Source organism: Lethenteron reissneri, chromosome 20 (genome assembly GCF_015708825.2).
Source record: "Lethenteron reissneri isolate LAM-NWPU_2019-01 chromosome 20, ASM1570882v1, whole genome shotgun sequence".
Lineage (NCBI taxonomy): Eukaryota > Metazoa > Chordata > Hyperoartia > Petromyzontiformes > Petromyzontidae > Lethenteron > Lethenteron reissneri.
The window spans coordinates 15566401-15590772 of record NC_083798.1 but is presented as its reverse complement, the minus strand read 5'-3'; the positions used below and the strand labels follow the sequence as shown (position 1 = coordinate 15590772).

Here is a 24372-nt window from a genome sequence, read left to right as displayed (position 1 = left end):
GCAGTGTTGCAGTGGCTAGCCACACCAGTTCGGTCTGCGGGCGTGAAAGTTGAACGTTTTTTGATGAAATCCCCCAACCCCGCAGTTTAAATGAGGACGTCTCAATTAGTCAATCGTCGCCTATGGTTTGGTAAAGTGTGGATACTTTTGCTTACTCATCCACACTGCCCAGTATGGATGAGTAAGCCAAAATGCCCTCTGGAGCCCCATCTAATAGAAGTAATTCTGTCGTATATTTATTGAAGTCATTCTGCCAGGAATGGCGTGACAAAGACATTGCAGTGCTGCACCTTTATCTTTAACTCGCGCTGTTCATGCATGTGCGAAGTTCTTGCATTTACTCAGTCCTAGGCAAATCAAACAGCACAAAACTAAAAAGCAAAAGCTGTGAGCCAATTTTGACATGCAAGCAAGAAATTGCACCTTTTATCTCTTGCGTGATTTTGCGGTCCAATCAGCCTTGCCTTTAATTTACCTGCCCCCCCCCCCTCCCCACGGTGTGCAGACCTAAGCAGTCAATCGTCCTCGCTGAGCCAACTCAATGGGGTCATCAGCCCGGAGCTGGAGACATCGCTCCCAGCCGCCGTCGCCGTCGCAGAAAGCAACGACACCTCGCCGGCGAGTGACGCGGCATTCCCGCAGCCGCCTGGCCCCACGGTCCCTGCCACCACCACCGCCGACGGCCCTCCGTCGTCCGAAGAGGGCAAGGGTCAGCTGTTCTGCTCGATCTGCAAGCTGGCCGTCAATTCCCAGTCCCAGCTCGTGGCCCACAACAATGGTGAGACGCTGCCGCAGCAGCCAAACTTGGCTCTGCACGGGGATCCAGGCAGCAACCCCTGTGGCGCGTAACCTTGTGTTAGGAGGGGGGTGGGGCACAACACCATCAATATTTAATTAACAAACGTTCATGGTTAAATAGAATGATTCATGATATGATCTGATATTGGTTGTCATGCATTCTGCGCTAGCTCTCAGCAACTATGTCCATCGAGGAAAGGCTGCAGCACTCATCGCTTAATTTGTACTAATTGTACTACTGCAAACAGTTATTTTACTTCACCATAAGAATTTAGCAGGAGGGATGTGCCCCCCCCACCCTCGCCACCATTGATGCTATGGGGTTGCCAAGCAATGTGGTACGTGTTAACGCACACAGAGATTCCAGTTTTGAATCCAGATACCATCTGGTGTTAGAGCCGCATTGTAATTGGCACCAGGATGTGATGTAAAATGTAATGCAACGTACAGCCCTTTTTCAATCCACTGCTACAATTATGGCCTCTCCACACCGTGTCGGTCATGGGAATTGTCTGACCATACCTCGCCACGATGCTCTCCAGATTGCTGTCCTGGGAGGACCCCACGAGGGCTACAGACCAGGCCGTACAGTGTTCCCCATACTGGACAAACCTATGACTTTTGGTGGCAGGACGTAAGAAGGAAGTGAAGCAGAAAAGGCAGGATTCTTTTAGCTATCGCTCGTCACTGATATAAGGGCATGGCTTGGGAACTGAATTCGGCTTTCCCGGGTTCACAACACTGTTTGTTAACCGCTGTGACATTGCTACCACCCCATAATGTAGAATAGTCGTGTTTTATCCATGGCACCCTATTTTTTAAAATCAATAATAGTGTTATTATAACAGCGTTTGACCTGAAATGTTTTGTGGAAATTAAGATATTTATGCAGCATACAAAGAGCTAGAGAAGCATTGATTATAACCTCTCAGTCAGAGGAGGCATTTAAAAAACACACACACACAAGAGATCCACCGTTAGTTCCAGTAGATTGTGTTGCTGCAGAATGTTCATATGCACGGACGCACACTGCCCTTTTCAGCGAGAGTCAGTGCAATGAGCAGTAATTTGGATATATTTTTCTTCGTGTAAGATGTCCACCAACAATGCGTTGTTGGTGCAAATAAGTGTACTTGCCGGAAAGCTTGCTCCGAGGTTATTTTCTTCAATTTGCGTAAGAAAGTTGTTACTGACGTGTATGGCCCATCAGAGAGGAGGTAAATTGCAGGAAACATGCCCGGTGTTAGTGTCTCTCCGTGGGGATAAAACTGAAAATAACTTTAAGGGTCTTCAAATCAGATGGAAGTGGGGACGTGGGAAGGAAGAGCACCTTTGTTCTGTTAGCAGCATGTGTGAAATAAACAACACAGCTTCTCTGGGGGGAGTGGAAGTGAAATATAAGGTGAGTTGTTCCCAGCTTCCGTCGATTTGACACTGAAGCTTATTAGGATGGCTGCTCTTTCACGCATATTTATGTTTTACTTCACATTTATTTGTGCACTGAAAATGTCGGCCCGGATCCACTGTTTAGTAATGTCACATTTAAAATATATATATATCAGAATGTCGAACGAACCATCAAGATATCTAAGTGCTAAATTACTGTGAATTGCACCTTTTCAGTTTCATTGAAATAATGACTAATAATTTTCTCAATTTCACTATCGTTAGCTGCACGAAATGTCTCAGCTCATTAGCTTTGCAGATCTGTTGGATCACCTATTCTTAGGCAATTATTCTCCCCAGCTGCCTTTCCTGCTTTAAAATTGAAGTTGATCTGGTGGTGCTCGTGCCAGACAGAATGACACTCATAGAAATGAGCCTCCAAGGTCCTTGCAAGGTCGACACGAGGAGTTTAGGAGTTGTCCCGAAATTAAATGATACTATGTGAAAAAATATAAAACAACTATCTGACCCAGCAGGAGAATTGGAGATTAATCCCCAATATTCAAGGTGACTGGGAAACATTGTCTGTCCGTCTGAAAACACTTAATACGCTTTCACAAAAACTACGTAATCCCTACACCATTCGGTGATAAATTCACCACACAGCTCACATATTTCTGTGGAGAGATTTGTTACCTGTCATTTGTGGACTAACTTGGAAACAAAAGTCTATTTTTTTGACGTTTCATTGGAAAAAATAGTGTGAGGCTTCATACAAGCAGGTATAGTGTATGTTAGGTTTAAGCATCACACTCTATGAATCCTATTTTCCCATAGACATGTGTACATCACCGAAGAAAAATGAAGTATCATATTTTATTTCGTTATTCTAGCCCTGGATGTACATGATTCGTAAACAAATTTAATACTTAACAATAATATTATTTAAATTTCGATTGAAAGCTTTCGTGACTGAGGGGATTCATGTTCTTGGTTCTTTCGGTCAAGTCACATAGAAGGGAAATAATAAATACGATTTAAAAGATTACGACTTACGAAAATTACGTATTATAATAATAGGTTTTAGCCGTTTTGTCAATAACACAGGTGTTAGGATATTCAAACACCAAACAGAAACCTTTTGCAAGGAGTCATGTCTGCATTAACTACACATCGTTATGGTGAACATGAAAAAAAAAATTCTCTGGTAATGATGCATTGTCTGATTGGTCTACACCAGAGACAGCCTTCTTTTGGGCCCAGTCTCAAAGTGTTCGACCAGAGAACGCCAAAAGGCGAACAGCACAACTACAATGCACTACCAGGGCATTTGTAGCTCGGGGTCAGCAGGTATATCATGGGACCTTTCTTTCCAGTATCAGTTTATTGCCAGAAAGGTCCCATGTTAAAGATGACTTAATAACGAGTAACGTCAGGGCTTCTAGAAACGCTTCTGTGGGCTGCTTGCAGCAGCACGCATGATGCAGACAAAGGCAGTAGTGGATCTAAGATGGCTCTGCCCAATCAGTGACACTGGGCCCTGCCATCAGGCGGTGACGCCATCAGAAATATATTTTGTTCGTAAAATTGAAAATTCATATTTTTATTTCTTAAAGTTAAATGTTACAAATGTTTTTATTTATTTTCATTGAGCACGTAACTGTGAAACGCATAGGGTAAGTGTGAAGTACGTCCCTAAAAGATGAATCGTGTAACTACAAATGCATGCTTTTGGGGGGGGGGGGGGCGTTATACGAGGAACGCCTGTATTGGTAATTGTTTCTTTATACACATTCCTGTGTGTAGGCAAAACCCCGAACCAAATCTAGGCTTATTTAATTTACTCACTTGCCAGCTTGTTCATTGCTATTCATGCGAGTGTCAATGAGTGACAGCTGTGAGCGAGAATTCCTACCACAAATGGTTGCCAGGTAACAGCAATGGGGTTGACATCTCCAGGACAAGGCAGAGATGAAGAGGCATCACTGTTCCCCTTAAATAGGCCTCATCCTAAAAACTAAACTGACAATGCAATCATATTTAGTTTATAAAGCGTTGATTCATGCAAATCGAATCTCACAATCGCTGAGGAACCACAGACAGACAAGCTGGAAGGCAGCCAGGTGGTGAGTTAAAACCAATAATTGCCTTAGCTCTGCAGTCATCTATGTATTTAGATGTGTTCAGCCAATGTATGAGTGTTTATGTATGTGGGAGGAAACCGAAGTACCCAGAGAAAACCCATGTGGGCGAGGGGGCAACACGCTATCTCATCAAGAAGGGACAGATGATTGTATTCCGCACTTTGCTGTACCACATTCTCAGAAGGCCTTGGCTACTGGATTGGAAAGAACGTGAAGGGGAGGCATCATCTTAACAACCAACGTTCAACCTCTTCATTTATATCTGAACCCTAGCAACAAGAGTTCACCTCCACAGAACCACCCAGCAATCACTGCTATGCACTTACATTGATTTTGGCTGTACTGGAGACTAATGCTAAATTTCCAGTGGACTTTTTCTTTGAATAGGTGTTATCTATATTGTGAAGATGTGCTTGGAAAATTGATAGGATGGTAAACAATATATATGTCAACACGCATTCATCTCATGAACAGAATAAAAAGATCAACATGTTTTATATTACGTCGATTTTTTTAGTTATTTGTGGTGCAGGAGTATTACGCTGAAATAAGCTACATGTGATGGATTCCATCTAATCACAGTTATATTCAGGGCACCGCTGTAAAATCAATGTGTAAATCGCAGCACATGAAAGCAGAAGCCGGTTTTAAAGAAAGAAACAATTCTGTTCTGAAAAACGGCAATACATCAAGTGCCACCGTTACACATGAATACCTTGAGTTTTGGAACTAAAAAAAATGTCATACTCGCTGTTAATGAAACTCACTTCAGATCAAGGAGACAAAGCAAATATTTCGCTTGTCCACTGGTAGCTCAGTGAACCAACAATGACACTTCTCCCACGAATAACTTCCCCTTCTTTTAAAGTTGAAGAAATGTCTCGTGAAAACTTAACACAACATTGCACTGCAGTTCTGAAAGGATGTGATTTTTAACTGATTCTAAATTGTTTTAATGTTGAGTTTATGGATGATTAATAGTTATGTATTCACTTTGGAAATTCTAACTTTTTAAATAGAGTTTCTGCTTGCGATGTTTCGCAAAGATGAAACCAGAATGCCTGGAGAAAACCTATATTACAAGACGTAATACTTAAGATAATAAGTATTACAACTAACCATTTTGATTAATGCAAATGCTTCGTGCATTCTTACTCTGGCTTCCTCTCACATGTAATATACTCAATAAGGAATCAAATATTGAAAGCAGATCCCTTCTTAAAAGGAGTATTGGCACCTCATTAGGTTCTTGCTGAATAATTTAAGGATACTGATTACTATAAATTGAAAACAACTACATTAACTTGTGATGAAAGTATGTGCAGCCTCGACAGATCGTGCGCAACAGAAAACAATATCAAATAAAAACACGGGCATATGCTTCTGGATTTTCTGGTGTGAAACAGACCCCCGTTTGCTTATATGTTGTTATTCCCCACAAACTGCCAAGATAGCGCAGAATAAATTAAATGCATTTAAATGCACTGCACTTATTTGGCTGTGTGGTGTTTGTGGATGCCTTTAGCCATTAACACGATGCAGGCCAGCGGCGTTTGTTTATAAAGCCACACCTAGAAAGATCGCGCACATATGTTTTGTACTTAAATGCAATGTATCCTGGCAAATAGGTGTTTTGGAAAATGGCGTCAAATATCACAATCAATTGAATGAGCCAAAATAGTGGTGATGGAACCCATGTAACATTTGCATTGCCCCTACTAATTATCAGAGGGTGAATTGGTTGTGCTGCGGTTCACGCATTTCACTGTGAAACCGGCGACTTGTGTTCCATTTCTGACCATGGCAAGTGGTGAATGATATTTGAACCAGACCTGCCAAACCTGCCCCCCAACCCGCACAGGCCAACAAAATCCAACAGTGGCTTGACAAAGGTCTGGGAATTATACTAATTAGCTCTGAGTGGCAATCATATTCCCACACCCTACTGATGAGACGCACACAGTCAAAACCATCGTAGGGTTTGCCTGCTTAACCAAATTATGCCGGAAAAACATTGGATCAAAAAGGCCCATTGTCTGATTAAATTAAATGAAATATTAGTTGGGTGACAGTTGGCCTTCAGCTATCTGGAACACATTCTCTGTCATCCAGTGTTTCCGGAGATGTCTGGACTGGGGTTTATATTATTATTCTTGTGACGGTGACACATAGTACAGGTTTCCATCCCTTTATGCGGGTTTGGTTTGTGCAATTTTGCAAGAAAAAAATCCCAAAACATTCACGATACACTTTGAATTCGCTCATATGCTGCTATACGGTCAGACTTGGGGACCGCATGTTGTGAACTTTCTGTACTTCTTGGCAGGGAGACGTTTCCTTGTGCGGTTTCGCTTTGTGCCACCCCCCCATCCCATTTTATTTGGAACGCATCTTCTCTTGCCGGTTTCAGGTCACACAAACTCTACGCATAGAGAGAGAAAAACCTCTACCTTGTCCGTATATTTAAAACCGACCCTGGTGGCTGTGACAGGTGCGAGGCACAAGGCCATGATGGAGGGGAAGGAGGTGAAGGCGTCGGGCAGACCGTTCCCTCGCCACTCAAGCCGGCATAAAGCGGCCAAAGCTCGCACCAAACTGGGCCCGGCTCCACCGCCCAAAGCCTTCCACTGCCAATTGTGCGACATTAAGGTCAACTCGGAGACACAGCTGCAGCAGGTGCAAGTTGTTTATATTCAGTTGTTTATATTCAGTTGTTTAGGTTACATTTGCAAGCTTTTTTTTCTCTAAATTTTTTTTTTTAAGGCACAACTGGGGGGTCTCTAATTAGCAAATGTGAACGTGTTTGTTTTGTATTCGGATGCAGACTTTTTGATATGTTAATGTCTGATTAAAATTGTATTACGAATCATAACTGTAATTTCAAATATTGTGTTTTGCTATTTCTTAATTACATTTTATATACATTATTTCATAGTCTGCCCTATTATTAATTCATATTTGTAATGTTCATTTAGAATACATTTTCACGTGTTTGTTTAAAAAAAGTGGTAAATTACTGTTGTGTTCTTTTTCTATACCAAGGTTGTTTTTTCAAGTTTATTGCTTCGTAGCTTTGCACATTTAATTGTCATGCTTCTTGATAGTGATTCCATGCACAAATCCACTGGTCCATTATGTGCCTGAGAGGTGACACAAACCCTATGCAGTGAGACAGTATTGAGTCTCAAAATCTTTTCAGCAGGGTCCTCTTTTGGCGTGACACGAGGTTGATCAGGTTATATACTGACCCTTGTTCGGCCAATCCAATGATCTGGTCCGATTCCATTTTTTTTACCACAAAATGGTGCACCCCCTAATTTAAATACAGCATAAATAACTGTGCGGTTGTAATTTACCTGTGTGCAACAGCACATGGCCAGTCGGAAACACAAGGACAAGGAGGCAGGGAGGCCCCCAAAGCCAAAATTCAGCCCCTACAACAAACTCCAACGACGCCAAGGGACACATCTCGTGGTGAGATTGACACCAGCATTTTTGTTATTTGCTTCCACAAGAGAATTGAATATAGGTGTGTCTCACTTAATGGGCATTTTCTCTACGAGAATTCAGCTTAACGAAAATGTTTAAATTAGACTAATTTGTTCGCAAAACGAGCAAATGTTCACATAATGAGCGGAGACTGATCGATCAAATGCGTTCCGTGGTGGCAGGGGGCACACTGTGGCCTCCAGCTGTTAGTTTACCAGTTGTCCTGTGCTGAGTGTGCACGTGATTCGCCATGTGGGGGAGGGGGGCCTTGTGGTAGCACTGTAATGGGTGGATGGGTGTACAGGCACCTACCTGCAAGCACTGTGGTTCTTCATGTGTGGTATGTGTTACATTTGATGTTTTATTACTTTATTTAAAAATTATAATTAATTTGTATTTCTCACGTAAAAAAAGTTGTTCAAGAGTGGAACATTTTGTGGCTGAAACGTATCTCGGCTTTTAACATGGTAGCTAATGGGAAAACGATGATCGTTTAATGAGGTTTCACTTCGCTAGAAATTTTCGCAGAACATATTTTGCTCCTTTAGCGAGACATGCCTGTAAAACTAATATAAAATGTGACCGGTTGATTCCAAATCAGGTATCCAAAATAACCCACATTGTATATTTCCTACGTTATTTATTTGTGTAGGCAATGTAATTCTGCGAATTTGATCTCTGAGGGCCAAATGTTCACCATCTATTAGTAGCACCAGGCATTGGTGACGGATGAAAATGCATATGTTTGGCTAACCGCAGACACCGCTTAAACGAGAACCCATTTGGAAGACAGTGACAAAAAGGTAATGAAGACCTCTTAATGGGTTTTCCGAGGTGTGCGGTTCATTGTCCGAAGACTGAATTTTAATCAACATAAAGGCAGCCATGGAAAGCTGGCAAGCGTTAATCGTAAATACTTATGCGCATAAAACCGGTCTGCATGTAATTGCTAACCGCATGTGGCACAACCATAATACCACGTGTGTGTGTGTGTAATGCAGGGGTTACTAAAACAGCTTCCCATATTAGTATTGTGTTACTAAACCCTTACGACTGTAAGCAATTTGGTGACTGGGCATTGCAGGTGTATTCCATTTCTGTCCGATTTTTTACTCAGATTAGAAACAAAATCTGGCTACAAGTTTGGATTCTCATAAATTCAGCCCGGTTGTTGACTGGCTGCTGGAAGAAAAATCAGTTTCTGTCCAAATTCGATCCCTACGTCAATATTGCCCAGACACTCGGTGTGTTTTATTATGCGCCGCCACTACCGCCACTACCGCCACAAACCCTTAAAAGCATTCACGGCCGGCAGTTAGAAAATAAGAACGGGAAAGCCTCGGTGTAATCTCTTTGCGGGAGTGGCTTTGCACCAGATTGCTCTACTTTTCCAAGGATGTGCTGTACTGAAGCACTGCAGATTGTTGGAACAGAGAAGACGCGGTGTGAAATTCTGAAATAGAATTCACAACATTCGTCTGAAAACAATCGATGAACTCCAATACAGGGAACCGCTGATAGAGTGTCAATCCTCACTGCTTATCTTCAACCGAGCACCATGCTCGTGCTGCACGCGCCTAATGACAATTGTGAGCCCCTGTGGAGCAGCGTTGGTCTGAGTCTCGCTACATCGCGAGATTCCACAGACTTTGGGTTCGAATCCAGATTGTGGTGATGGAAATCACTGCCTACGTACTCGATAGCTATGCCATGGTCTGCAACATCATCTCATCATAAAACAAACGCCTTGTGCAGTGTACCAACATCAGCACTGGGTGTATCAAACGTGGCCATTTTATACATAGTACTGGCCTGAACATTTACCCGCTTACAGCACATTCCTTTGTATATTCTTAGGTTTTTTCGGTAAAGTCACGTAGGTAGAAAAGTTAAAATTAATAACAGTAAAATAAAAATAAAATAAAAAATTACGACGTTTCGGAGGAAACACAAGCTTCCGTCTTCAGGTGGAACCGTCACAGCACGATAGCTGTATCAAGTGAGAGATATTCCAAGAAAACAGTATTTGTATATATACTGGTTGAGGGTGGGAGGAGCCAAGGTAGGCCCTGAATATTATTTTTGTGAGGTTCGGTGCGGCTGAAGCACGCTGTTAGGAATGAGCCTTTGTTGTGTAAACTAGGTGCGGATGATGTAAAGGTGCGTGTAAAAGAGACTGAGCCTTTTTGTTATGTAGAGATGATGCGGCTGAAATCGCTGCCAGGAAATGAGTCTTTGTTGTGTAGAATGGTTTTTTATTTTATTTTTATTTTACCTTTATTAATTTAAATTTTTTACCTACGTGACTTTACCGAAAAAACCTAAGAATATGAATCCTTGCAGTCACGAAAGCTTCAAATCTAGAATTCCTTTGTATGTCCGTACATAAAAAAGGGATCTGTATTATCGTCACACTATGCACACATCCTGTAAATCACCACTACTGTGCCTTCTCTGTGTGGCAGCACAAGCTGGGGCTCACGAAGGAGCTGGCCGGGCCTCTTGCCGCACGCTTTCTGCCATCCCATCTCGCCGCTGCAGCCTTCCAAGCCAGCAGCGTCCACTACACGGTAAGGCTGACTCGCATCGCCTTCACCTCACCTCACTGCAGCCTGTAGCGCGGGGTTCCTTGTGGCACCAGTAGCAATGTGCGTTTGTTACACAGCATATGCCATGAAGTTAGGGCTCAGCCCCTCGTCGGATCTACAGTAGGGTTGCCACCTGTCCTGGTTTTCCCAGCTACCTCAAGAAGAAGACATCCTCGTCTTGAAGTAGCTGTCTTGGGAAATCTACGCGTCTCCCAAGGACATTAACATTCCCAGTTTTTGTCACTTGCATAATAATACAGCACTCAAGCCAATATGTCTTCATCTAGTTCTTCCATCTGGTATGAGATATTCTTTATTCCTTTGATAGGTCCTGGTGTTAATGTACCATAGGTGGTAACCATAGGCTACAGTGACATAGGCTACAGTCTAATGAGCTCAGCCATTTAGGGCCTGCTTGCTCAGTGGCCAGAGAAGGCATTGATGGGTCCAACACACAGTTCAGAATGTGGTGGACAATGGCAGAATCCAGAGAGGCCCAAAATAAATATTGTCCTGCCTTAGAGCCTAAAATTACCTGAATATAGGCATATGCCATTGACTAATATAGATATATAAATTGAGATAATGTAGCTATCTATTGCAATGATTGTCTATGTAAGCCAAAAAATATAATTAGGCAATGAAATTACCTTTTTAGCGACTAAAAAGGTAAAAAAAATCCCCACAATAGAAATAGCTGCACATTTCAATTGGGATTGCAATGGAGCTGCCTCTCTTCGTTCGCTTTACAACCGCAACACGAGTGATTTGTTTTGTGGAATTGGATTATTTTTATGTAAAATTAACACGATTTATGTGAAATGATTTCCCCCGCGTGTCGCCTTGCTTGGAACCCCGTGGTATTGCTGCCACCACCGTCACCACTGCCGCCGCTGCCCCCTGCTGCTTCTGCCCAGTGCTCTGTTAAATTGGGCTGTCTCCTCACCGGGCCATAGTGTGATCCATGTAAATTAATTTCAGGATGAAGGAAATAAAGGAAAAAAAGGCATGCATTTGAGAATATTTATTAGAATTTTAAAAAATAGTTACATGATAACGATAATTTATGCGTAAAATAAAAAATTAATCAACTGTCGTTCTGTCACATTAGATCAATAAGGGATTAACTTATGGGATTTAGTGTGGTTTGACTGGCAGTACTACAGCTAATTTATAAGATAATTACAAAATCTAATTTCATCCAAGTCTAGTAAATCCTTCCTGGCCGAGAAAATGGCTTGACTCAGACTAAACTATCTTTAACACCAGAGCCTATTTTCAATCAGGTCTGCCCAGATAAGGAACCTGGAAAAAATATCTGCACCCAGCACACCACATCCAGAATACCTCTCACTATGGCTGCAGTCACGTGCCTCCTCCAGTCTACCAGCAACCCAAAAAGTATTTATAGAGAAATTGAGCCCTGGTGGACATCAACGTAATGATCCTATTTGCTTCATCAGTGCAAACACTTATCTCTTTTCCATAGGCACATCAAAGCTGAGTCAGCATGGGGCTCCCATGGTACAGATAGTTTTCCACTATTGTGCTCAACCAAAACCAACCCATAATGCACTGGTCTCACAACACATTGATTTTGGTTCGGAACCAAACAGGGCCAGGGGCGGGGTTGATAATTCACGATGTAACACGATTTTTGTCCCTGGGTAGTAAGTGTTATTTTTTAATTGCTTATGCCTAAAAAGTTGAGAAAATGGCTATTATTCTCCACAAACTTTGCTTTTGTGACCAGGACTTTATGTGAATGAAATACACAAATGCACACGTTTTCTCATTGAAAATAGGTCAATTTCAAAATATCACTGTCCTGGTCACAAAAGCAAAGTTTGTGGGGAATAATAGCCACTTTCTGTACTTTTGAGGCATAAGCAATTAGGAAATAACACTTACTACTCAGGGATTTTCTTTGTTTTACACAGTGTAATGCATTAATTGCGTGTGATGTCAGTGGTATGGCTCAGTTTCTGCAGTGGGAAAAAAAAAACCTGGTGCCTCTTTGAGCCGCGCCAGGCTAGCCTTGGCACAGCCCCTGCATGCCTCAGTTGTACTGTGGAAAAGACGTTATATTAAAGACGTATTCGTTCAGATTGCTGCTAAAACCGAGACATTTCACCGCGGTAGCATGGGTGACTCTTCCTGTGGCCCACTGTTTTCGGCGCAGGCAAAGATGGCGCTACATAAAGACCTCGGCAAGCCACTGATGGCGGCGATGGCGGCCGCAGGGTTCCTACCCTCGCCGCTCACCGCCACCGCCGTCAGCATGGCCTCTCCCATGGCCCTCCGCAGCGCCGCTGGCACTGCGGCCTCACTGCTTGCGGGGCCAGGCCTCTCTCAGGCCATCCTGAGACCTGCACCGGGGCCAATTAGGACATCTCACCCGTGCGCACGGCACATCGTCTTTGCTCCCTACTGAGTCCCTGGTTTTTTGTTTTACGGTTTCATGGAAATGTCTGGAATTGTTACATTTTTTGTCCGACTTATGTTTTGCGTGTTATTTTTATCATGTTTAAGTTTTCATGTTATTTTGATTTTTTGTTTCCACCGCATCTCCTGCTGCTGTTTCTGACACCACTGTTGCAAGTGCACGGGTGTGTAATGCAGCAAGACAGAAAACACTTGTTTTCCAAAAGTGATAAAGTTAACAATGACTAGTAATACGACAAAAAATATATACTTCCATCTGTGTTTCAATGTCATGGTTAAAAATAAGAACCCATGCTAGTGCACTTTTAAAGACGAAGGCGTTAAGTTTCAAAATGACGTCGCTCCTTCCTGACAGTATGAAGCCGATTCGTCCAGCAAAGGATCTTCACCGCTTGGACAATGTCGGTGACCCGTGGACGGCACTACTTCATGATAACCCCGCTCGCTCGCTACAATACTCTACCGCCAATAGTTGTGGGCTCGCTTTCCAAAGTTTGTTTTGGAACTATCCGCCTTTGCACAAAATGGCTCCTTTGGACGAGGACGTGGAAAGTGGCATCTGCTTGTGGTGAAAAGTAGTATTTTTTTTCTTCAAAAACGTGACCACAGGACCATGAGATGAATGAATGAATGCCTTGGACCTCTGCACTGTGTTTGGCTACATTGAACCAGGCAAGGCTGACTGCGGGACCTATGCAGGGAGTGCAAAAAAAAAACACGTGGGCAGTTTGGTATTGAGGAAGCTCCCTCTCTCTCCCTCGTAAGCAATAATGGTGTACATGTTATTGTTTGTCAGCGCAGAAAAGTTACATATTAGATGTGAAGACCGTATCTGTCCGTGCTGTTTCGTGTACATGAAGCCCCGTCTTGTGTGAAATGATAAGTGTGCATTTAAAACCCCACATTTAAACAAGGCGTCTGTTACGGATACCCAAACATGTTGTAAAATGTCGTAAGTCTTTTTCAAGTGTATGAGCGTGCGTGTCAATTATTGGTAAGAGTCGTTTTGTAAGCTTCAGTGTTAACAAGGGCGTCTCAATATTGGAGCATATTGAACATAAGTGCTATAGTTTCTGATGGCTAGCTGCTTGATCTGTGCCCGCAGACATACCCCAGGAGGCGCTAAGGATAATCAAACCCTCTCCTTTTAAACACAAATATATGTACGTACGGAACTAGTATGTAGTCTAATTCAGCACTATCACTTGAGGGTGCAAATGTCTCAGTCGCCCTCCGTTTTCCCTCCACAAAACACCTCTTCCCCGGCTCTTTCACTTCTCTAGACGTCCACCTTAAGTACTCTGTGGGTGCACCTTGAGTACCCTGAGGTGGTGCCAGGATGACTCGGAGCGCTGCGCTGGCACTACTGCATTTCTGGATTCTAATCCAGGTTTTCAGCCACCTGTGATAAAACCAAATTCACAAGTGAATTCGTCATGTCAGCTCGTTCACCAATGACTGCACAAAAATTCCCATTCCATGAAATTTGGTCGGTGATTGATTTTGGCAGATTCCAGTTCTGAGAATTAAAAATGTTGGTTTGACTGTCACTCAACGAACTCCCAGTGGCAGAGCGAGTATGAAGCGTTAACTGTAATATCCGCTTCTGCGGGCTATTCTCCGACAGGAATTATTGCATTGCTCTGAGAGAGATCCAAAAAGATACTCCGTCTCGTGACACGACACCGATAGCACAATCGGAATACAATTGTGGCAAAAATATCTTTTCTTCTAAAGGTACTCTATGGGTGGACATTACGTGAGTGCATTTGTGTGCGCGGCGTGTGTGTAATAGCCAGGGAGCACGCTTGACTGTGTTGTACTTGCCTCTGTGTGCGCATCTTCGTGTATGTACTGTGACAGAGGCCCAACGGAATCAATAAAAACCTTCAGTCTTCCTGTAAATAACGTAATGCATGTATGTGCTTTGAGAGAAGTGTGTTTCGGCAGAGCGAGGGCTTGGAAACTTTGGGAATGTTTGCGTGGGTTGGTAAATTATTGTGTTCATTTAACGAAGCACATAGGACAATGTAAACAGCATCGCTCCAGGGCTGCTATATACGGCACGTTTTAATGGCTCTTAACTGTGTAACATGTGCACTTTCACTCCAGAAAAGGCGCATAGGTACAATGAAGATTACTAAAATGTAAAAAAAGATTCCTGCTCACGTGCCAATTTCTGAACTTGAAAAAAGATAATCATAGTCGTCTTGCTGGTTGCAACGTAACTGCACGGCCCACATTTTCAAGTGCAGGAGTTAAAGTATCATTGATGATGGCGATTTCGTTTTGCTGTTTATCAGATGTACGCTGGTGGATGAGTGAACACGTGTCGAGGAGAAAGCTCTTCTCCCCTTTCAGCGCTGCCAGTCAAAGCCACCAGGGAACACTCTCTTAGGAACATCACTCATCGCCGTCACTTAGTTGATGCGGTGGAAACCCTTTTAGAATCACTATCTCTTTCACAACAGAGACACGGGAAGCTCCAGTTTAGTAAGGACAGTGAACATGTAATTACAAAAAAAAACCGCTTAAGAAAATAAATTCCAGCCATTCTCAATCCACTGATGGATAAATGCCGCCTCATTGCATGTCAGTCATGTACATTCTTTGACCCTACATTGACATGCTGATCATCGCGGGTTTGGCCCGCTGCCTCAGGACGTCAAGTTTATAACGCAACCCGCTCATCACTGTACTACCACTCTATCCCAAAATAAATTTATTTTTTATAACAGTTTGGGATTTTATCTGCGATGCAGTCACAACAATGGGACATCACGGTCATTCTCCACAGAATTAACCGGGAAATTGTGGTAATCCACCTGTCGACGTTTTGCAAGCTAGCTTAGTGGTAAGGAGTGAGCTCAACACTATCCTCCCCCAGCCACGACAGTCAGAGGGTATGGCTTCTCATCAAGATGGGTCAGGATGTCTGAAAATAATCAATTCGGGCCTTTTTGTCTGTGATCTGTAGAGGTCACCCAGCATGGAAAGGCTCACACTGTCTGATCCTACAATGTGCGTGCTTCCACCGGCTGTGTTGGCATTGACTGTTATGTATTTTAACATTGAAATGTAATTGATGTGATGGTTTTTCACTTCATGCCATCATCTATGATTGAGCTGTGTTCATCAGTTCTGCTGGGAAAAGAAATTCGGAACAGTCGAAAACGTTTCCTTTTTCCTACTTATTTGCCCAATGTCTAAGTCCACTTGGCTGCCTGCAAATAATGACATGCAGCATGTGCTCCCTTCGATTCGCACCATTTTACATGAGAAATTAAGGAAAATTGTCACCAATTGCATTTTTTTCAACCAGCTACAGTACATGTCGCTGGTGCTCTAGTTAGTTATACTCAAACTTGGTTTCGAACTGGGGTTCTTAGCGATGCCAGCTTGCTGCTCCGACTCTTGAGTCACCTGGCAGCTTGACAATTTGGCATTTTACTCCACGTAATGTTAAGGGTTACTTTTAATTACTTAAATCAAGTTTGGTTACTTTTGATGTTCAGTTTCGTGTCAGAGCCAGACTTTTTAAGCATTGGGGCACCGCAGTGGCGAAATTCTATCTTCTCCCTCACCCAGTATGGAAGAGGTCATGGGTTAAATTCTAACCATGACTTCTGCATATTTGCAGAGTGCATGTTCTCTTCGTGGTCACGTCGATTTTTCTCCGGGTCCTCCAGTTTTGCCCGCCACACTTAGCAATACGTGTTTCGATTATTTGTCTACGATAAATGTACACATGTGATAAGTCACTTTGATGGGCTGTCATACGTGGCCAGGTCGCCGCTGAAAGATAACTATTAGCTCAGTGGGCTTTACCTGGTAAATAAAATAGTAAAAAAAAAAAGTGGTAACTGTGACTTCACGTAAGAGACAAACTCGAAGGATGTCGTGCTGCTGTGTTCTCTCGTTACTTCCATGGTCATTTTTGTGCAGACACCTTTCAGACCTTTGTGGAGATGGTGACTCAGTTTTAGAAACTCTGCATTGGAGTTTAGACAGAGAATATGGACATTAATGGTCGCACCTCCGAGAAGCACGGTCGGGTACGTACTGTGCGAAAGAAGTTCACAATATATTCATACGTAGTTTTTTCCGTTGCTCACTACGTAACGGCCTGGCACAGGGAACACCTCTTGATGAAGAACCGATGTGATTTCCTCTCTCAAAGTAATTTTTTCCCCTTCAACCCTTACACCGTTTTGTACAACTAACGAAGGAAAATGTCCACGAAAAATGTTACATTTAACCGGCTGCACCCTCCACCTGCACCACCTAACTGCGCGTAGTGATGGAATTCAATCCACGGCGCACTTAATGAACCCCATGTCTGGTATTTGCATGCATTATTGGCACGGGAGCGTGGAAATGGTTGTAGACACTGCAGTGTTGAAATGACATGCCAACAGAAAAAAAGCAACAGAGACAGTAACGCTGCTGCATTGTTGCAATGGACGGCGGAATATTTAGGAAACCAAGGGCTGTGGTTTTCTCCCCTCGTTGCACAGTGCGGTTTTCAGTCACGCTCCTGTCGCAGTTCGTCTGATGGATCGCGTTCTGCCTTGGACACCTTTCACCACACTGCATTAACTCGTGTATGTGTTTGCGACCGTAAGGCGATGCAAACCTCTTAAAGAGATGTTTTCACATCTGAAGCCCCATTATGTGAAATCTGATATTATCTGAATGTGATTGACGATATACCGGTTCTCACTTGGTGACCCGTTCCATGCCATTATCTACTTGCAGAGTAAATGTTAAAGCCTCTTGAAAGAGTTTCGCAAGCAGCGATCAGTCATTTACTTTGTTTTATTTGAAAATCATTACACTCGAGCGACTCCATTAAGTTCTGCCCCACATGTTTACAAGAAGGCAATGTTTGGCAGCTTGGATTGTTGTTGTTAATTTGGTGAAACCTCGGCGTACAATTGCCAATGCTTGCAAAGTGACCACATTAGCCCCCCCTCTCCCCCGCCCCCCTCAGTAAAATCGACTATAATTCATCAGGGATGAATTCACATTTCAAGCCATACTCAATCTTGAGCTAAATTATCTGCAGACATCGCCTTCAGCTTAAAAAAAACATCCACGGAGATATACATCAAAGGACCTGTCCCGATATTTTATTTATTTATTTTCTTACTTGTACAGATCACACTCTACAGCCCTCTGGATGTGCACATGAGAGTATGTAGTGAGCTCCTGGTTTTTTTTGTTAATCAGTCAGAGCTGGGCATGACTGAATTAAACATAATAACCAGCCCCCTCCCCCACCCCCCACAGCTATAATCTTGTCTGCCAGGGCCCTATTCATTAATGTGGCTGCATAAGCCATTGGACTGGCGCAAACTCAGTTCAAGGGAAGAACAAGGGGAGGTATGACAATGGGTTACGGGCATAGATAAAGTATAATCTATGCCAGCAATCCAACACCATCCATGTATGCCCGAGTAGTCATCATCATCAGCCTCATCGTGAGCCGTGATCATGCTAGATAAAGGCCTCCTCAAACCGTCACCATCTGTCCTCCGAAGAAATAATCCACCTAGCATCTGTAGATGAGCTACTCAAATCGCTCCATCTCCATGGTGGGCGTGGATTCCAGCACGTTCCCTTCATTGGCTGCCACTTCGCATTTAGTGTCAACCATTTGTCATTGTCCCTTGTTACTCGTAGGGATGCAATTATGTCTCGAAGCTGCATACATTATAATCCATGGGTTCTTCTTTCTAGCCAAGCGTGCTAACCTCTGATTAGCACGGTTGTCTGTGTATGGTACGAAATAAGTTAAATATACATACTAAGATGCATCTCCCCATCAATGCTTATTTGGCCACTTTTGAGCTTTTATTCCTCCCCCTTGTTTGTCATTGTCCTTGTGTTGATCTCTATATGCCTGAGCAGTACTGAGCACTATACTTTGTCCTGGAACTCACACTTTCATAATGATAACAATAAGGATCGCAATAATGCCCTTTATTTACCCAGGAAAGTCTTGACATTTGGCAGGAAACTAAAGTTCCCGGGCAATGGCAGAAATACAAATGCATAACAATAATAATAAGTACATATATTTGTCCAGCGCCATATTTCAGAGACAATGTTATGAGGCCGAGGCCTGTGGCAGTCCTCTAGTACAGAAGCGCCGGTAACTTTTGGTCTAAGTTCTAAAACCTACACAAAATAATGCTGATCGACTCAGATCAAGTCACAACCTGACTACCTTGCAGTCCAAGTCTGAAAACACCTGGCATTGCCAGGCAGTTTACAATTCAATTCAGACTCAACTATGCTTCGCTTCCAAGAGTTGGTGAGATTGGACACATTCCGAATGATTTTGCCATATGACAGGGGGTCGGCAACTAACATAACAAGTAGAGACATTTTTTCGAATTCGGCAAAAAAAAATCAAGAGCCGCAATGCACTGTGGTGGTGAATAGGAGACGGTGGCTCCTTAATAAATGAACGTCAGGAAGCAGTCCTTAAAGAGCCGCATGCGCCTCCAGAGCCACAGGTTGCTGACCCCTGCCATAGGACATTGAGTCACATGTGGCATTGCACAGGTTTTCCCTGCAAGTGCAGCGTGTTGCATATCTTATTAGGATGCCGTGGACGTTCCTGGGGCTTGTAGAGCCCCAACTTAACCTCAATGCAATGAAGATGCCGAAATAATGGCACGGCGTGGCACGGAATTTCAAAACAAACGTCTTCTGAAGAAGCGGTTTAGCCCTTAGTCACCTGCCACCCTCTCGCCGCCACCACCGCTGCTCTCTCCTCTCTCCCGCCCCTCCATCTTTCCACAGCCTGACATCTTCAGGAATGCTCTCAGCGGGGACAGTAATTCCTCTCAGACACTTACACCCAGGCCGCGCCGATAACGGAGTTACTTTGGGACGGTGGGAGGCACAGCAGCTTCTCTGATAAATTGTTTTGCAATGCTGCTTGTGCAGAGACATGATGGTGAATGTGACAATGAAGTCACTGACAAATGCTATAGTGGCAAAGTAAATGTAACATATTTTTACAGTTCTTGGTTTTTCGTTAATTATATTTCAGCTATTCCATTGGTGTCATGATATGAGATGACGAGATTGACTTTTTTAAATATTGCAGTCAACAGTGAATCACCGTGTGTCATGGAATGGCCATGACAAATTATGGCACAGAACTACTGCTGAAGTTGTTTAAGTAGCCCTCTTTTTTACACTCAGGACATAGCTTTTATATTCCCTCAAAAGAGTTTTCATTGCATTGCCAATCGAATAATAAAACATTCTCAGAGCTGGAATATGCCACGTAAAGTAAAACTCTATCTTTAGGTTTTTTTTCCGGTAAAGTCACGTAGGTAAAACATTAAAATTAATAAAAGTAAAATAAAATAAAATCACGACGTTTCGGAGGCAACACAAGCTTCCGTCTTCAGGTGGAACCGTCACAGCCACGACAGCTTGTGTTGCCTCCGAAACGTCGTGATTTTTATTTTATTTTACTTACATTAATTTTAATGTTTTACCTACGTGACTTTACCGAAAAAAAACCTAAGAATATGAATCCTTGCAGTCACGAAAGCTTCAAATCTAGAATTAAAACTCTATCCTTTTGTGTGATGTTTTTTTTGGTGTAGTCATCGGTGACCAGGCTGAGACCATTAATTTGCTCCACTTGCGAATCTGGTTTAATCACAGGTGGTGAAAACTCACGTTCGAACTCAGGATGTCAGCAGTGCTGGCTAAGTGCTCTGACCTCCGTATCACCCAAGCACCTCGACATTGTGATATTTTCTCCAGTTATTCTGAAACGTTATTTTAAAGTTGGCATGGCTGTTAGAGCCGTGCTTCCCAAACATATGGTGAACCGAAAGTGGCTGCAAGAGACACACTCTGGGGATATCATTCTACCACATTCTCTCATTAAATTGGTGTTCATTTTGGTGCAGAATGAGACCATTTCAAACCCCTCTGGGAATGGGAACCCACAGTTTGAGAAACCCCATATTGGAGTTTAGAGAGACAATATGGTTAAGGACAAGGCAACTCTCCAATGTGTCTTTGGTTTGTACCGCGGTACAATCTGAAAATGCATTGGTAAGCTAGACAGCACCATTGTGAAAACCTACGCAGTAGCATTATGGCAAACCCACATTTCCATGAATTCATCATTTTCTCTGTCACTCATTGCATCACTCATGGACGGTCATGGAGAATACCAATAGATGAAGAGGCGATGTGATTTTCTTTCTCAACACGACCCTCGCTCATAAGAACGTGACAGCAGCCGTCACGGGGCTTCAGCAGGAGTGGGCATACAAATAACGTCAATAAACATGAAGTGGTCATGCGTACGAGACTTGTAGCACAAGCAGCGCTTGCTTACGTATTTAATGGCGCATTCCACCACCCTTGATCAGAATGCACGGACACAATCAGCCCCTCATCAATTCCACCCATACTGCTGCTAATTATAATAATATAGTGGTTACTTTTTTTTTGAGCTATGGCAGTCAAGGGGGGTTGTTTGACCATAATTTACAATACTGGTCGGCGCAGGTTGGTGAAGTGGGGTTGGGGTGAGGGGGTTGGATTGGTTGAGATATTACAGACCACTGACATTAACCATGGCTGGGAATTGAAACTAGGTCAACGGGTAAATAGTGCAGTGCAATACCCCCCCCCCCCCCACCCCTTCATAATAATAATAATAACAATTATGCCTTTAATTTTCCCAGGAATGCCTGAGTCTCAAGACTATTTTTCAGGAGGATCCTGCTACATTGGGATACTTGACAATGTCCATCAATGATTGTTTTGATTAATGTTGGAGGGAATAGAAGTACTGTACCTGGATAAAAACGCATACAAGGGGCGTGACACTCAGAATTCAGCAGAGTTAGGTTCAATAATCCATTGCTGTACTGCCATCTCCTAGCTATCTCACAGCCCAAGCCTACAATACATGACATTCCTTGGCAGTTTGCCATACAAGCATTAACCAGGCTCTAATTCCGCTTGGCTTCTGTGCTATGAAAAGAATCTGGGTATATTCAGCTGTTTTCCTGCTGCGACCGCTACACTTCAAAAACCTTCCCACCTTTTGCTGCGCTGGGCGGGTGACCTCACAGCCACAATTACACATTCCATTAGTGCCATGCCGAGGCCATTACGTGACCCACAGGAGGTGGGAGCAAACGCGAGGGACAGCGCCAATTTGTGTGACCAGTCCGACGGCGTGAAGCCAATTTTCCTGTCGAGTTGAGACCATTGACCGTGATGATGCAGGCGATGGTTACCTCCGTTTTGAGAGCGCAGGAGGCACCAATTAATCTGTCCCATCTCTCCAGGAAGATCCCAAGAACCTGCAACCTTCTCCCTGCACCTGCCGCATTACCATACAAATGCGACTTACCCTGCATGGATGTTGCTTGACAAAGAGCATTTGCTACATCATATTTCAAGCGGCCGTAATCTGATTTCATCCCGTTCCGCTTATTTAAAAGGTTTGAATTATTGTACAGGTGATAAGCCATGTTGCTCCTAGCCCAAAAATAACCCATAAAAAATACCCCACAAAGGCAAGCTGGGACCAAACGTGACTGCCACATCACTTATGTGTGTTTGCGATCCCGAGTGATTTCAGAGCTCTTGCATATTTGATGGTTGTAAAAAATGATGTTCCATGGTTTTTATTGTCCATTTTGTGATGCGCTTGTCTCTGGAAAATGTCAATGAATGTTGAGCTCTTTAATAATGTTTGTCATGAGCACAATAGCTGCTTCCATTGATTTTATTGTCTACATCCATATATATATAATTGCAACATGGCCGTTGAACAAATCACCAGAAAACATAGTTTCTCATCTCGGAAGCGAAGAACGTGTGAGCCTAGATAGTGCATGGATGGGTAACCACCATGCAAATTAGATTTTAAAGGCCGCAATACCTAAAGTCGTAGGCAGCAGATGCGCGATTTTTAATTACCGGCGGCTGTCCTCATCATTAGCGCGGATAATCGAGAGTCTACTGTATAAGGGTTTGTTATTTCGTTATCTGGGTTTGGTGGTGCACGCCTGTGATTTAGCACTTTAGAGGCAAGGTTGGTTGGATCAGATATAGGTTTGTGAACCTCCCACACCTGCCGGGCTGCGAAGTGGCCAGGAGATGGTAGCACAGCAATCGAGGTTCATAAACTCGTCTGTGTAGACTTTATAAGTGTTCTTATCCCACTGTGTGTGGTGGGTTTTCTACAGTTTTCTCGCCTACACAAACACAACTTTAAATAAAAAAAAATATATAATTTGCCAAACTGAAACTCAGTGAGGCTTTACTGGATAAATAAATGGCCTCATCGTTAATATGAATGTCCACATGCCAAACTTTACCTCGGATCTGTTTCGCAGTTTATGCCAAGCAGTGCTTCATTCCAGCCATGTCTCTACCGGTCTACGTTCTGGAAAATATTTCTACTCCCAGTGGACCACACCCAGTATACCCGTCGCGATGGTTGTGGCTACTGGTCATGGACCCACCTCCACTCTACCATATGATCCCAACAATATTCAGTGAGCAATTAATCATCGGTATCAAGTGAACATCACAGGGCCATGAACTACTTGTAAGATGAGCGCCGTGGCCAAAAAAGCACTAACATTCGTCATCTGCCGGACCGTTTAAACGCCATCAGTACGTTTAGCCAAATGGCTCGCGTGCAATTAGTGGGATGTGGCTTTGACGGGCAATGGCAAAGGTGCAAGCGCAGCTTGTCAGTCAGGTGACCTCATAGGTCTGTGATGGACCCTCGGCAGACTATCCCACGGGCCATTGTCAATCAAGCATCTGCTAACGTCGCCTTTGTTCCCTGTCCCTGGCGGCACAGACGTTTGTTTCAACAGCTCATGCGGCTGCTGTGCTGCGAAGTCACTTGTACGAACGCTTTGTGACTCCGTTGTCTTTAGCTCTACCGCCCTCTGCTGGATTTTTTTTTAAATCGCTTGCTAAGCAGACAGGTGCAACACTCAATGACACCTGAAACCTTATGGCGGGACCCCCGGGGTCTCATGAGCCCCCGGCTCTCGCATAAACTGCGTTGCGACGTCATTTTATGTCTGTTGAAGGCGAACCATGCGGCAATGTATTCCTCTCGACGAGCTCTACACGATGCGCCAATCAAAGTTTAAACGTTTTGTTTATGACTACGGCAATTTTGGCAACTACGGGTGCTTGGCGAAGAACGAGAGGATTGATTTATGGTGGTGCGCGGCGTTTATGTGCGCGGTGGGACGGAGTCGCCAAAAAGTAAATGAATTAATTACGATTTTGACCTCCGTTTATTATTTGAGGTTCATCTGCCGCACCATCACAGGCTGCCCCAAACCCACAGACGTCGAGAATGCCACCAGACACGAGTGGAGCTGCGGCGAGTCGTGCGGAGAGGGCGCGGGCAAACTGAGGACACCAGATGGCCGTCGACACTACCACACCGCTGCAGTCAAACGCCCGAAGTCACGGATGAGCTTCCT

General features: G+C 43.6%; 1 protein-coding gene across 4 annotated transcripts in view; it reads left to right on the top strand.

Annotated features, from left to right (window-relative positions):
• LOC133344863 (zinc finger protein 385D-like) overlaps positions 1 to 14759 on the top strand; it is a 42580-nt gene extending 27821 nt beyond the window's left edge. For 3 of the 4 annotated variants that reach the window (XM_061555122.1, XM_061555123.1, XM_061555125.1), the window contains 5 exons: positions 506 to 778; positions 6820 to 7004; positions 7698 to 7802; positions 10283 to 10387; positions 12588 to 14759. In XM_061555122.1, coding sequence (XP_061411106.1) covers positions 506 to 778; positions 6820 to 7004; positions 7698 to 7802; positions 10283 to 10387; positions 12588 to 12839 — 920 coding nt within the window. In that variant the 3' untranslated portion in view covers positions 12840 to 14759. The remainder of the gene's footprint in view (positions 1 to 505; positions 779 to 6819; positions 7005 to 7697; positions 7803 to 10282; positions 10388 to 12587) is intronic. The other variant, XM_061555124.1, reaches the window with a different exon arrangement.
• The last annotated feature ends 9613 nt before the right edge of the window (positions 14760 to 24372 follow it).